This window comes from Hakea prostrata, chromosome 2 (assembly GCF_041222555.1).
Source record: "Hakea prostrata isolate BN-2017 chromosome 2, UWA_Hpros_2, whole genome shotgun sequence".
NCBI lineage: Eukaryota > Viridiplantae > Streptophyta > Magnoliopsida > Proteales > Proteaceae > Hakea > Hakea prostrata.
The window spans coordinates 7,759,321-7,774,099 of NC_142601.1; the positions used below are offsets into that span (position 1 = coordinate 7,759,321).

Genomic DNA, 14,779 nt, shown 5'->3' on the forward strand with positions numbered 1-14,779 from the left:
CAGGAACTGCTTGCTTTGGGGGAAAGAATTGGTTGTGTCAACACAGGCTTGTCAGAAGATGAGATTTCTTTCAGTTTGACAGAAACAACACATCGTTCCTCAGATCAAATCCAAGAGGAAGTATCTTGTGTGATCTGCCTGGTAAGCTCCCAACTAGTTTCGACATTTTGAATCCTTGATTCTGAAAATACCTGTTTTGGGTATTCCAACCACTTAACAAACCATTACCAATATTTGACAGGAAGAGTACAAAGAAAAGGAGGAAGTTGGGACTCTGAAGAACTGTAAACACGATTATCATGTGGATTGTATCAAGAAATGGTTGTCGATGAAGAACGCCTGTCCAATCTGTAAGACACCTGCTATAGCAGAAGATGGATTGCAAGAGAAGTAGCTTTCATTTGTTGATATTCATGATCTTTGCTTTGTCCATTCTGTAAATATAAGTTGGATTTCATACCAGTCCTCTATGAAGCAGGAGAGAGACTAGCCTAGCTACAGTGTCTGTATGGAAGATTTCCAGTTACAACCTCCATTATTGACTTGTTGAAAACCTGTTTTATGATATTCCCTCTTTTTTATGTGGTGGATTCACTGTTCTTTACAAACCCTGTAGATGGCTACACGGGGATAAGCTTTCTTTTACGTGAAGGTTTCAACTACTTTCATAAATAATTAGAAATTCTACACTAACCAAACGAAAATGTGAGTACATGATAAGGGAATTAACAGTTTTCTAATGGTTTGATGATAAGGTGGCATAAGCAAGTTTAATCCACTTAATCACGCACTTTGCAAGTGGGCTAAGTTGCTTTAACGTTTGATAGCGATTGAAGGAATCTGATGGAATCTAGATTTATTGGATTCCACGCTTTATGTCTCTCTCACCAGGGGATCATGATCGGACGGTCAGGATAAATATTCCGGTGCCGACATGAATACCATGAAACAGGAGTGAAGCAATTTATTTTTTATTTTTTAACGTAGAAAGGAAAAGGAAAGAAAGAGATGTAAGAGATAAAAAGAAAAGAAAAAAGAAAAAAAAATAAGGTAGTTGAATTACTTTTTCTTAATTCCAGTGTTCATATCCTTTGAAAAAGGGAAAAGAGGTGTGCAGGTGGAATCCATGGTGTGGGAAGCTTGTCCATAGTAGAAAACGTGTTAACAAGGTTTTTATCTCTACTAACTCATTAAATGGAGTGGACAAAGCAGGACAAGCATAGAAAGGCAAAGGTTGAATACAGTAAATTATAGTGATGGGTTCAAGCTTCTCTGTGACTTTTGAATTTGATTGTTCGTCTCATTGTATTAATTCAAGTCAAGAGTTAATTTGCTACGTATCATGTAATCAAGTAGAAAATAATGCTGAAAGATTAATTGCTAGAATAGTCTTATAGCACTGTGTGAATGTTGTTGGTACTAGAACTAAGGATAAATTTGACTTCATCAGGAACACTGAATATAGATAGTAAATGATGAAGTTGTCTGTCTCTAGAAGAATCATGGTTGTGATGTAGAACCACTTGTAAAGAATTTGGATAAAGCTTATAGGGAGCATTGAAACATGGTGAGAGCTACAGTTAGTTAGAAGTGAAGTACTGATGACTGATAAAAACCAAGGTGGAGGTGGAGATGATTTGTAAAATCTAAGCAAGGGGGAGATCCATGAATTTTCATGTCATATCATATAGAGATGAAGTTCCAATAGATCCAAGTGGTTGATTGTTTGTTTTCTTAATTGCATATTCATTCTCAACATGGTCATCAGGAAGAATGCTGATGTTAGTGATGATCCATGGAATCTGAAGATAGGGAATATGAAATATAGTTTTAGTTACCTGTCTTTGTCCTCAAGATCAAGCCTTCAATCCCAGAATAGCTGTACTGAAAATTCCTACACTATAACAACCTTGAAGGCATGAGGATGATGATATTATTGGACCCACATATATGATTTTGAAGTGACTGCTTACTTGCTGCTCAATCTCTAGCCACATCTTTTACTGTTTTCTGGGTAAGCTCAAGCCAGATATTCCAATCACTAAAGATGAATGATGACAAGGGCAGCAACCATTTCCTGGAGTCATTATCTGAGCTGACAAAGCAGTAATGGACATGAAAGTCATGGCACTGTCCCATCTATATTCTTTCTGCCAGTCTGATCATTCCAGATTATTTCACCCACTTTTCTTACGCATTAATGTAGAGTTCATGAAGCAAAACCCAGTTTGAACTCTCCAAGGTCAACATATTTTTCATCCAAAGTTACCTGACACCTGTTCTAACACTTTCTAGACAATTCATGCAAGAGCATTTGGCTTTATCTTCTCTCATTTGACTTCAGGATATGTTTGAGATTAGTTGAAAGGTAGATCTAGACATTATAGTGTATCTTGGTTCTCTGTGTTTGATGTTTGATTTCTCTTTCACAAGATGATGATTTTTTATTCTGATTAGACTTGGGGAAGAGAGAATATGACCAGTAATATCCTGCCCACCTTTTGTTCAAGTCTGGAAATCCCTTGTGTAGTGCAGTCAGAGGGTCAGACACCCCAGATGAAGAGATCCTCACTTCAACATGGGTTGGTTAAGAGAAACTCTATCTTTGGTTCTTTTCTTTTGCAAAGATTGCTGTACTCTCTGGGGGGGCATATGGAGCATTCCTTAGGAAAGCAGCACTGAGCAGGGTTGGTTGTCCAAGTAAATGCTTCCCAGGAGAATCACTTTAGAAAAGCAGCAAGGGCACCAAACACAACCAAAACAAAAATGGCTGTTCGATCCCAGTCCCTTGAAAATTTGAGGATGTACAATTTTCATTTTAAGAACCAAAAATATGGTTGAAAAACACAGTACATACTCGAAAGAAATTATCCAGATGCCGTAGTGGAAAGCAACCTTTTGGTTCCAGCATATGTAGACATCAAATAACCTGGTCCATCACAACCCAGTGTTGATTTTTCAAGGAAAAGCTACCAAAATAGGAATCAGTAAAGGAATTGTAGGTTACATGAGGGTTCATAGCATATTGATTTCCACAAATTTTCAAAACTTGAACTTGAAACCAATGTAATTCTATGCACTGCTGCATCGCAGGGGGAGAGACAAGGCACATATGATGCAACTTTCAAATGATGTTGAATTGACAGAAGTTTCTTATGTATTCCTTGCAACTATACATAAATATGGACAGCCAGCCAACAATACAAATCAACGTAGGGTAAAATGCTGAAAAGGAGTAGTGGGATGCTGCTTCAGTGAGTCCTTCAGACCTCAAAAGGGACCCTGGTATGCAATTCATGGATGAAACACGTTTATACCTCAAAACCTTTCCTTGTATGTACTCTTTCTTAAAGTATGTCCTTTAGAGAAGTGTATCTGCCTAGTGACGGTGTGTGTAAAATTTACTGTGTCTGAGATATGAGACGCTCACAGGTCAGCTTTCAAACACTTCTCCATCAATGTATTGCCTATGCACCATCTTCTTGTAATCTGCAAGAGAGAACCATAATGGCATGATCAGCTCAAGTACCAAGGTTTCTCCATGATGTCAACGCATGATGTATCAAAACTTCCAGGGATGACAATGCTTTTACTTGACTAGTATGAAGTTGCACAACATATCACCTGACTTGCTACTTGCAATTTTAGAAAAGTTGCAGAAGAAGACAATTCATAATCCCAAATGTTCTACATAATTGAATTATATCTGATTGCTCAGGCTGAATTACTCCCAACTTTACCTATTCAGATTTGTTCAATGGCAGTCACAAGTTCAACAAAAAATCAATGGCTTTCTACACACTTCTAATTTGTTAAAGCCTCAAACTTTTTGAATTTCGACTTGTTCCATCAAGAAATTGCTTATGGTTCTGTGCATGCATAATGACTCAGGAAAAAGAGAATCTTATATCAAAGAAAACCTAAGTTGGGCATGTATTAGGGAGCTTTAATTGACAATTTCAGGATCCCTCATACCACGCAACCTGGTTAGCTTTTACTAATTAAAACATTTAAGGAAAAAGGAAAAAACATGAATTAATATATAAAATGGCTTAGCATGTGATAAATCCCACCTTCCTGGTTGTTCCATAAAGCTGCAGCATAACTGTTGAGAGGGCTATCAATATTGGGTTCTGCAAATGGAGATCAGATAAGGCTCAGACCAACACACTCCCACAGGAGGGAAGAGAGAGAGAGAGAGAGAGAGGGAGAACCAACACACCTCCCAACAGGCTTTGAATGGACAAAAGAACGGTTCTGCAATCGTAAGCTGAAGACCATTTGTCCTACAGAACAAAGAAAGGACTACATCAGATAGCTCTTTGAGAAAAATCATTTATAAGGAGAGGTCAAGCTAGGGTGAGAAGAGTGGCTAAGAGTTCTTCTCCCCACCTCTATTATAAGGGCAAAGGTCCAATAAAGCTGGAGGTTTTGCTCATCCAATTGAGGTACATGTTTTCCCCGGGCATAACACTGTTTAAATCCATGAAATTGTGGGTCCAACACCTGAATGTATTTTGCATGAGAGGAAAATTCAAATTTCCCCCTTCTCCCATACAGGTTTCTGCATTCGTCTTTGAATATTAGTGCTACTAATATATTTTTAGCAGAAGAAGATCGATACCTGGAGGATGTCAAGACATATGTTGCCATACTGGTCCACATTGGGATGGAAGCACATTGTCTCAAACTTAACCTGGGGAGGCTTAAAAGGGTAATCCAGGGGGAAGTGCAAGGAAAGCTTATAAGATAAACCCTCATATATTGTTCCTTTGCCACCCTCAATAGTGCCGATCCAAGAAAAGATGCTCTCTCCCTCAGGGAAGGCTGATACCCCAAGATCTCCTCCACTCATCTGTAGATATGAAAATCATCAAATATATAATGCAAATGATGAGAAAAAGTTACAACCATCAAAAGAGAGACCAAAATATTAAGTAAATCAAAGATTGAAAACTAATTCCCTGACATCCATGAACCTTTCGTAATTTGTTAGATGTGAGAGTATGTATGTCTAGAATTTTCTGAAGAACAAATCCTACCATTAAGCATCCAAACATTTAAAAGTGGCGGTGGGGAATCAGAACTAGTAATTTTGCTCAAAACTTCCCCTTTCTTCCATTTCCCTAAGTTTTATACAATAGTTGACAGTCTTCTGCTTACATGGTAGTTGCAGGTGACAAATAAAATAATATTAACATTTTGAGTCATAAAATGCGATAAATATGACACAGTCATCATAGACAATGAAGTATTTGACAAAAAATAATTTTGATATATTAAGGTCCATTAACTTCTTTTCTAGACCATTAGAAACAGCAGTGCTTGAGCCATCAAACAACAAAATGTGCAAATGCAATGCATTGATGATGTTCAGCTTCTCCATTTACTAAACAACCCTTTTTTCTCTTTGAGTGTATTCATTTCCAAACCTACACTATCTAATGTCATTGTATGTCATAGAACAAATTGTTAGAGCAAACACCACAAAACCCGAAGAAACAAACAGATTCAAACGAAGATGACAAAAAGGCGTCTAATGTAGTTCACACACCCAAGAAGATGTGTCACATCCACAAACAAAGCTAAAGATGATTCACTACATAAATGGAAGAAAATCCAGTGGAGATCTCTCAAGAACTCCAAAGATGGAGCAGTGAATACTCTCCCCAGAAAATTCTAGCTTGAAATCCTGAAATCTAAACTTGTTTCTCCATTTTAGACAAGAAGATGAGAAACATAAAAATACTCCTCCAAATCCAGTCACACTGTCTTGCAGGTGCTTTTCCCCTGTCACAGCCTTCCCCCTAAAACAAGCTCAGTGATGGTAGCTCAGAGTTTTCTGATATACACACACAAAAAAAAAACAGAAAAACAAAAAATAAACCACTTCCACTGGGTGCACATTAAAAATATCAAAGCTGGCCAATCTTCAAAATGGGTACAAGAATTTGAGACACACATAACAAAAACTGCTTCTTGCCTAACCTCCGACTTCATCCAGCATTTCTACACTTAGATGCACCATGGTCAGGATTGGGAACTATATTAATAGTAGCTCAAGGTAAGTGTAAAACTATGCATGATTTCCAAACCATGGTTATCACTGTCAGTGATATTAGCCCATTAATTACAAGACCTTAACTATCAACTACTGAGTGGTGGAAATTGAGAGCGCTGGTTCAAAACCATGCTGCTAATACCTGAAGAAGCAAAACAAATTGTTAAAGCGCCGCTTTCTATTTAAGATAATCATTGACAATCTCATTCTGGTAGGGATTTTGACCGATGACAAAAGATTTGGATGGGGAAACCTTAAAATGTAGCACCTCATTGAACCTATCAGCAAGAAAATTTTGATGTTCTTATGAACTGATAAGCAAACCTATCACATGGACAGAGTATTACAATATATATTAGGATGACTGCTTTAACCCCTCACATACAATTCATTAGAACACAGGTCACACATCCTTTTCGACATCCACATTTGTATGAAGGAGAACCCTCAGGTCCTACATTTCTTTTTTTTTTCCCCCTTCTTTGGAGGAGTTGGTCCTACGTATTTATCCTAGTTGAACTGGAGATCTCTAAATATTAGGCTTACTGCTCAATAGTACCAATGCAAACCATCAAATCAAAAGCTAAAATCACCATCTGAAGGATTTATATCCGTCAAGTAAAACAGTAAAATATTCTGAATGTCCTTTTATCAACCTCAAAGCTTTGAAATCTTTCTAACAAAATTTTATTGAGAAGAAAACAGCTACAAGTATGATAAAAGAATAAAGTATGAAAACAAAAAGAAGATCAAAGCTAAAGTCACTCAAAAAGAACAATACAATGTGAAGAATACCAATGTCAAAAGATTTCTTAGACACTCCCAACCTTGGCCAGCTCAAAGTGAAGCCTACTAGAAAATTTATAAATTCCCTTGAGAGCATAACCTAGTTTTCTTAATAAGGTGCATATAGCTTCAAGGACCAAGCGCGCTTGATGATCTCTAATAACAAACTGAGTATCACCTTCACTATCATGTCTAACAAACCATTGTCCAAAGCAAGGCCTACTCCTATGATTACATCCTTCAACCCTGCACAAACAGAATCAGATTGCGCAATGGGAGATAACCAAAATAATCAGTCCCCTGGGATTTCTAGATACAATTCAAACTAAAAACTTTTGAGTTGTTGTTCCTCCTTCATTTGCAATCTGATTGATGAAGCCTGAATTTTATGCTCTACTCCAACAGACTTGTATTTCAATCTCTGTGTGCAACATATCAGTTCCCCCTTAAAGATTACTGCCAGAAGGATCCTGTAGTATTAGGACCTGAACCTTTTCTTAACTATCACATTTCACAATTTCTATATGAAAACAGAACATACCCAGTGCATAAGGCTCCCACCAATGTGCGGTGTGGATAGGGTCATAAGGTATGCAGGCTTACCTCTGCTTTCATAGAGCTGTTTTCAGACTCAACCAGTGACTACTTAGTGACAACAGAGCAGGATTACTATTGCACCAAGGCCTGCCAGATGCAACATAAACAGAAGTTCTTTTTATTTATTTATTTCTTTTCCGGATGAATAAAATATCATTACCAAGACCCCAAGAAGGGGAAAGAGAAAGGAGGTTCAAAGAGAGCTGAACCTCTCAATTCCAGAGCAAGAACTAAATAGGAGGTTTGATACAATAGTTCTTTGAATAGCCCAATAAAGGTATCGACTCTATGGAAACAAGAACTAATGCCCAAAACACCATTCAACATGTCCATTAAATTGGATATTCAATTACTCCAATGCTTCATGCCTTATCCAAACCAAATCAGATTTTACAAATTTACTGACAAGATTTTTCCACTGGGATTTCAGAAGAACATCGATTCCATCCTAAAGAGAACTAACAAAATCACAAAAAGGAAAACAAGCCACTGATGGAGCTTTACAAATGATAATATAACAATCCCATGGGCAGGAGAGGCATGCATGCCTAGTGATCAGTTTCGTGCCTATGAGAAATGTATAGGAAATAATAGAAGCCCACAAAAATCAAGTATTCAAACAAGCACCCAGAGAGAGAAAGAGAGAGAGCAGACCATGAGAGACATCAATTCCGTTTGAAGCCTGCAATTAGATGAGACACAGCGTCAACGGATGAAACCCAATAACAAGAAACTGGCTTCTTGAAGAAATGGAAAATCCAGGGAGAGAAAAATGGAATTGAAAGAAGGAGAGAGAAGAACCTTCGAGTGACGGAATTAGTGTCCACAGAGTTGGTTGAAGCCTTGGCTTGCTTTGACGAAGTTGCAGGTGTTGGATGCTGCGCCATGGACGAGTTATCCATCGCCACACTGTTCCGCATCTCCATCCCCTTCCCCTCTCTCTCTCTCTCTCTCTCTCTCTCTGTCTCTCTTGTACACACAGAAACACAAAAACAATGCCGTCTGTCAGTTTCTGAGAATTCGAATCTGACGATCAAGGCAATGGATCAATCTCTTTCACCGCTTCAATGTTGAGAACGAGAAGAGAAGAGAAGGCTAGAAGAACGAGTCAACAACAGAGGCACAGAGCTAATGTGGGAGAAAACCAACTAACACAACAGAATATTTTAATATAATTTAGTTAAATCTTTATATCAAAAACAAAATTAGAAATTATATATTTTATATGGATGCCCATCAAAGAGGACCTTTCATGTATAAGCGCGAATCATTTCGTATGATGTACTCATTCATAACTGAAAGAGGGCCTTTCATGTAACACGTCTTTTTGGTGAACAATTTTTTAAATTTTTTAAAATTTTTTATTGATAGCTTTATACTATGGCGTGAAGAATAATACATACACAACAACAGAGGTTTAAAGTATTCCACGATACCATACGATATTAGCCGATACGTATTCATATTTGACCCAACTGATACAATATATTTCAATACGTCTCTCTGTTTATACTAAAATATATTAGTTAGAGCAATACAATACTCGATACATGACAATATGTCTCTTAAAATCACCTCATTGATACGATACTCTATATCGATACTTTAAACATTGATCTCCACACCATTCAAAGGCACAAACGGATTAGAATTCTAACTCTAGAAATTTCGTTTTAGAAGGAAAGAGTTATTCGCAAAATGCTAGCATGCGGCACATCTCACATCCTTGTTCTTTTCAAGGGGGTCAAGAGGGGATTTGATTCATTTGAAAAAAAGAAAAGAAAAGAAATGGAGATTTGATTGAATTATATTCTAAGCATGTGATTAATCCAAAGCATATCTTATCAACATTGGGAACACAAAGCTTTATCACAATCAAATGGGGTCACTTGCATAGTTCTTTGCTCTCCAGGTAAGCCCATTTGAATTTCATAATTGCATAATTGATTAGGTGCCCATCCATGCATGTCTTGCCTCTTAAGGTTATTTTAAGTAGGACACCGGCTATTCTAATGGTGCCCATGTCACCTTAGTTAACTTTCTCAAAGCTCATCATGTATGGGAACCATTACAACTAACCCAACTTTGATATGCTTTTTCATCATTTTAGATAATTTATGACAATGATCCTTAACTGGCAAATATTTCAGATCATATAACTTTTCTTTTTAAATTTGATAAAATATGCATAAATTTCTTGATGCATCTCATATTCTTCTTCTTCTTTTTTTACAAAGCTGATACATCTCACCTTCTTTATTCTTGATTGATAATCTCATCGATATTACCCATTAACATAGTGTTATATGCAGTTGCGAAATTTCGGCAGAGTTCGCCGGTTCACTACCTGGAGAACCGGCAAAATTTCGCCTGAAATCGATGTCAAAATTCAAAGGTTTGAACCCTAGATCCAAGCAGAGTTCGCCGGTTCACTACCTGGCGAACCGGCAAAATCTCGCCCAAAATCAATGTCAAAATTCAAAGGTTCGAACCCTCTCTCTCTCTCTCTGTTTCTGTCTCTTTCTTTCTTTCTTTCTTTCTTCTCTTTCAACTAAACATCTGATCCAACTCAGAGATTTGAAGAAAAAGACAGAGATCCAGCAAAATTTCAACAATTTTCGCTGATTCGTAAAAAAATCGGTGATTTCCGGCGACATAGAAAAATTCGTTTTTGATACGCTTCTTATTTCGCAAAACTACTGAAAATCGACAAAATTTCGCCAATCTTCGACAATATGTTTTACCTTGGTTATATGTTACTGGTGGATATTCTCTGTGCCTTCAAATTTAACCCCATTATCTGCAAAAGATTTGTTTCAATCCACTGCCGTCAAAATCAGATCACATCTATATAATTGTTACTTAGTGCCTATCATTTTCATGGCGTTCAGTCACCTTTTAACGCGAACTGCCACAAACATTTCCGTCAGTTAAGGTAATTACTTTAATGACACAGTAATAAATGTATAGGGCTAAAAGGAGAGAAGGATTTTAATCAATTGGGTAACAGTAGCTCGTAAAGCAACAAGTTGAAGTTAAAAGGTAAACAAGCACAGTATTGCCTGTCGATCATTAACTTAATAAATTATTTTCATAATAAAAGCTTCTTTCTTAATAAGAATCTATAGCATATACATAATTTGTTTAAACTAATGTGCATCCGCATAAACAAGTGATAGTAGCATGTCATGTATAGATACACTGTCTTTTAAGTTTAAACTTTCGTTTCTCCACACCTTCCTCCCTCCAGTAGAGAAACACTGTCTTTTAAGCTCAAACTTTCATTTCTTCACACCTACCCATATAGAGTTAGGATTACCTTCCCATTGAGGGAACACTACATGCTAGTGCACCTCGACACTTTTCACCTAACACATATTGTGTGGGACCCACATGAGACCCACTCTAAATTATTTGATAATGCTCAAACGTGGGCCCCACATAATATACCCCAACAACGAGTTGATACAAACTCCTCATCCCTTGGGCTATACTTAGTCTTTGTGACTAGATTGACCTGTTTTAATTGCTTAGTTGACAAAGACCAACACCTAATCAATAAGAAGTCGAGAGTACAGATTCTCCTTTAACGGTTCTTGTGACTAGGTTGACCTGTTTTAATTGTATAGTTGACAGACCAACTCCTAATCAATGAGAGGTCAAGAGTGAAGATTTCATTTCCTTGGAACTGGGACCGAGACCTTCCTATATATATAAAAGCTCAAGTTCAGAGTGTTCATCAACAGAAGTACTTTGTCAATATCAAAGGCAGCAGTGGTGGAAAATTTATCGGGTCAATTTCCTTGTAAATGTATAACATGTGTCCTAACATCACATCAAATGGTTGAAATCCATTTATAAGTCGCATCAAAGAGTTGATTGATGTGACATGTAAATAAATTTCCACCATTTGATGTGATGTTGAGACACATGTCACGATCAGAAACTGATGTACACACTATGGATTACCTCAAGTCAAAAAGATTTCTGGAGTTACCTAGACATGAAATCAACTCCAGTTAAGGCATTTTTTTCCCCAACTCTTCATTTTTATGTGAATTCCACACTTCATATAAAAGCAAACTAGATGGAGATACTGGGGCTAACTCATTCAACAACTCCTAACTCATTTGTAAACATGGAGTGCCCAACAAGCCAACCAAACAGTCTCCTCTAGATCCTGAACACCATATGCTGCTTTGAGTGAGACCCCCAATAGATATTTCAATTGGAATAAACAAAAGGACAATCTTCCTTAGTTGCCATGTACACCATATTCATGGAACAGTACACACCACCAAAACTATTACTGAAACTGCTTTTGTTGGGAAGCTCTGCCAGCTCACAATTTAGCAAAACTGTTCGGATCACCTACTATTCTTCTCAAAAATTGTTATCAGTACTGTCAATTGATCGGGTAACTCTATCCACCCATGCAGAAAACATATCCTTCAATTCATTTATTAGTAGCTTCCACCATTACTTTTATCAGGGGAAGGGGATGAGAAAGAATGATGATCACATCAGAATACTAGAAAGAGAAACAATATATTCCATGAATTTCAAAAGGCAGGCAAGGGAAAATATACAGCACACTTATTACATATAAAAGTAGATCAGGAGCCTAAAGGACCATGCGTGAACAGAAAAGATCTAAATATATTCCATGAATTTCAAAATCCAAGTAACAGATAACATGCATTAAATGCTGTGTTGTATATGACAAGGGAATTTTTCCACCCCACCCTTCTTCAAAGTCTTACCATGTTTTGAGGATTTTGTGGGAAAGCAGGGGATACGAAGGATTAATATGTTGTTATTCCATCTCATCCTTTACTATTCTTTCCTTTCCTCGTCTTTGCTGGCATCCCTAACCCCATTACATGAGCCCATGACTTTCTGTTTCCTACTCCATTTTGCCTGCCCAACAATAAATGCCTTGGGATTTTGCTTGGGCTTCTACCTTTCCTTTTGCTGTATACTAGCATTGTTTGCTATCTCTTTTGTTTGCAACAGAAGTCCACAGTTATTGCATTCACCGGAGGGGGGGGGGGATGACAAGTACTCCAGTAACTCTCCATGCCACTAGATCCAGAGAAATTCCATAAAGTTATCAAAATATTTCAAAGGTAAGCGAACACTAACCAGTTGTAAGCTTAGTGTGGCTCCCTACCTCCCACACTGAGACACAGAAACCCCCATACTGACTTGAAATTACTGCCCTATGCCGTAACCCGCTCAAATATAGGCCGATTGGCCAAAAGCAGAACTTGTGAGGCCTACATGGCATTGTCCATTAAAATTCCTATTAGGCTAAGATTAGCCCAATATCTAGAAGATTCTAGCACTAAGGGGAAACACTAGAAAGATCTAACATATAGCTTCTAGAAATATTTGGGCAGGCTGTGACACCTAACTCTTGTGGGATTTCCACTTTTTCATGGGAGGGAGGAGACCATTTCCAAGCAGCAGTGCAGTTTCTGTGTCTCGAGTGGGAGCCACATTAGGCATATGAGCGGTGGCATTCTTTCTCTCCCATATTTCTTTTTTGGATGAATAAATAATATATTAAAAAGCGGAACCAACAAGAACGGTCTTTAGGAAGAAGACCGGAAAGAAAGGTTGAGACCCCAGGAGACAACAATGAGCCTGTTCCTTGGGGTATCATGAATGAGGGAATGGGGGATGGCTACAAGTCTAGAGAAACATAAAAAAAAAGATGGCATTCCAAATCATATCTTTTGAGCGAGATTTGGAAGACCATTTTTGGAGGTCACGCTCCCACCAAAGATGATGGACAGCGGCACAAAACACAAGCTTACCGATCCGATCGCAAATAGAAGAGCCAGGGAAGTTTCTCAAAATCCAAGACCACTCGCTAGCAAAGCCAAAGGATCAGGGCCAAATGTAGGTAAGGGCTTTTCCCCAGATAGATCTAGAGAAAGGGCAAGAGAAGAAAATGTGATCCAGGTCTTCAATACCATTCCAACAAAGGACATAGCTTGGGTTAACCGGGATATGGCGGCCAATAAGGAAGGATTGGGTGGGGAGGGCAAGGTGAAGGGCCCTCCAAAGGGTAAGGAGTGCCGGGGGGATATGTTTTTTAAACCAAACCAAGGGAGGCCAAGGGGGCTTAGGGTTATGGGCACGGATAAGGTTCCAAGTGGAGGAGGTGGAAAAGGCTTTGGAGGGGGAAGGAAGCCATACGGTAGAGTCACTAGGGGAGCCAGAAATGGAGGGGAGGGAGGCCCAAACTTGAGAGAGAGAGGGGAGGGGAACAGGGGCCCAAGAGTTGTTGGAAATGAAAGAGGACAAGGGAGTGGATTTTGGGATACGGGAGTCATAGACTGCACGGGGACCAAAGAGGGAGTAGAGAATGCCCATCAGATGCCACGGGTCACGCCAAAAGGAGGTGGAGGAGCCAGTAGAAACAGAATTAGAGATGGCGGAGAGAGCACAGGGGCGAAGCAAGAGAATTTTCCTCCAGATCCAAGAGGGATTAGGGGGAACGGGGGAAGTCCAAAGAGAATCCGAGCAGAGGAGGTAGGAATAAACCCAGGAAACCCAGATGGAGTCTTGCTTTGAGGCAATCTTCCAGATAAGCTTGAGAAGGCAGGCCATGTCAACATCAGAAACCCGACGGATACCAAGGCCGCCTTCAAAGATTGGGTGACAAATGGTCGACCAACAAACAGGGTGGGTGAAGCGGGAGGCTTCGCACCCCTTTCAGAGGAAGGCAGAGAACAAAGACTCCATGGCATGGATAGTGGATTTTAGGATGGAAAAGATCCCACACCAGTAGAGGTAGGAGGATTGAAGTACGGAGCGAATGAGCACCACTCTGCCTGCAAAGGAGAGAAGCTTACCTTTCCAAAGTTGAAGCTTCTTTCGAATGTGGTCAAGCATAGGGAGACAGTGATGGCGAGTGAGCCTACCAGGAATGAGGGGAAGACCGAGATAGGTGACGGGGAAGGAGCCAAGCTTGAATCCCGAGAGCTGAAGGAGAGAATCTTTCTCTCCCATATTTCATACCATGAAAAGTGGCAAAATCCCTTCACATTGGATCGTCAGCCAGAGAAATGTCTCTAATGTTCTACTCTTACTTAAGGGTACAGACAAACTCTTGTAACTAATCCTAACAAAAGAGCACAAATCAAACGAGCAACTTTACTCTTAATGGCAAAAGTAACATACCCCAATCACAACACAGTATTCAAACAAGCCCCTCCCCATATTTATCTATGAACCCTACAAAATTCGTCCCATTCAAACAAAGGGGTCTTCATTAGAAAGTAAAACACAAATAATATAATTCTATGTCAGACAACATAACTT

The 14,779-nt window shown here is 38.8% G+C and overlaps 2 protein-coding genes across 4 annotated transcripts in view; one reads left to right on the forward strand and one right to left on the reverse strand.

The window, feature by feature from the left end:
• LOC149023563 (uncharacterized) overlaps positions 1 to 555 on the forward strand; it is a 50,907-nt gene extending 50,352 nt beyond the window's left edge. For all 3 annotated transcript variants that reach the window (XM_089144105.1, XM_089144104.1, XM_089144106.1), the window contains 2 exons: positions 4 to 141; positions 242 to 555. In XM_089144105.1, coding sequence (XP_089000231.1) covers positions 4 to 141; positions 242 to 394 — 291 coding nt within the window. In that variant the 3' untranslated portion in view covers positions 395 to 555. The remainder of the gene's footprint in view (positions 1 to 3; positions 142 to 241) is intronic.
• Positions 556 to 2,862: 2,307 nt separating this feature from the next.
• LOC149023564 (uncharacterized) lies at positions 2,863 to 8,578 on the reverse strand. The gene is made up of 6 exons (XM_089142814.1): positions 8,246 to 8,578; positions 8,099 to 8,126; positions 4,625 to 4,855; positions 4,223 to 4,286; positions 4,074 to 4,133; positions 2,863 to 3,489 (listed from the first exon to the last, which is right to left on the reverse strand). The coding sequence occupies exons 1-6, from the start codon at positions 8,368 to 8,370 to the stop codon at positions 3,434 to 3,436; spliced, it is 564 nt and encodes a 187-aa protein (XP_088998940.1). The 5' UTR covers positions 8,371 to 8,578; the 3' UTR covers positions 2,863 to 3,433.
• Between the last annotated feature and the right edge of the window lie 6,201 nt (positions 8,579 to 14,779).

Coding starts and splice junctions, on each gene's coding strand:
- LOC149023564 (XM_089142814.1), bottom strand. CDS start 8,370: ATGGAGATGCGGAACAGTGTGGCGATGGATAACTCGTCCATGGCGCAG. Junction 4,856..8,098: donor CGGAATTGATGTCTCTCATG/GTCTGCTCTCTC, acceptor TCATATCTACAG/ATGAGTGGAGGAGATCTTGG. Junction 4,287..4,624: donor TATGTCTTGACATCCTCCAG/GTATCGATCTTC, acceptor TTTGTTCTGTAG/GACAAATGGTCTTCAGCTTA.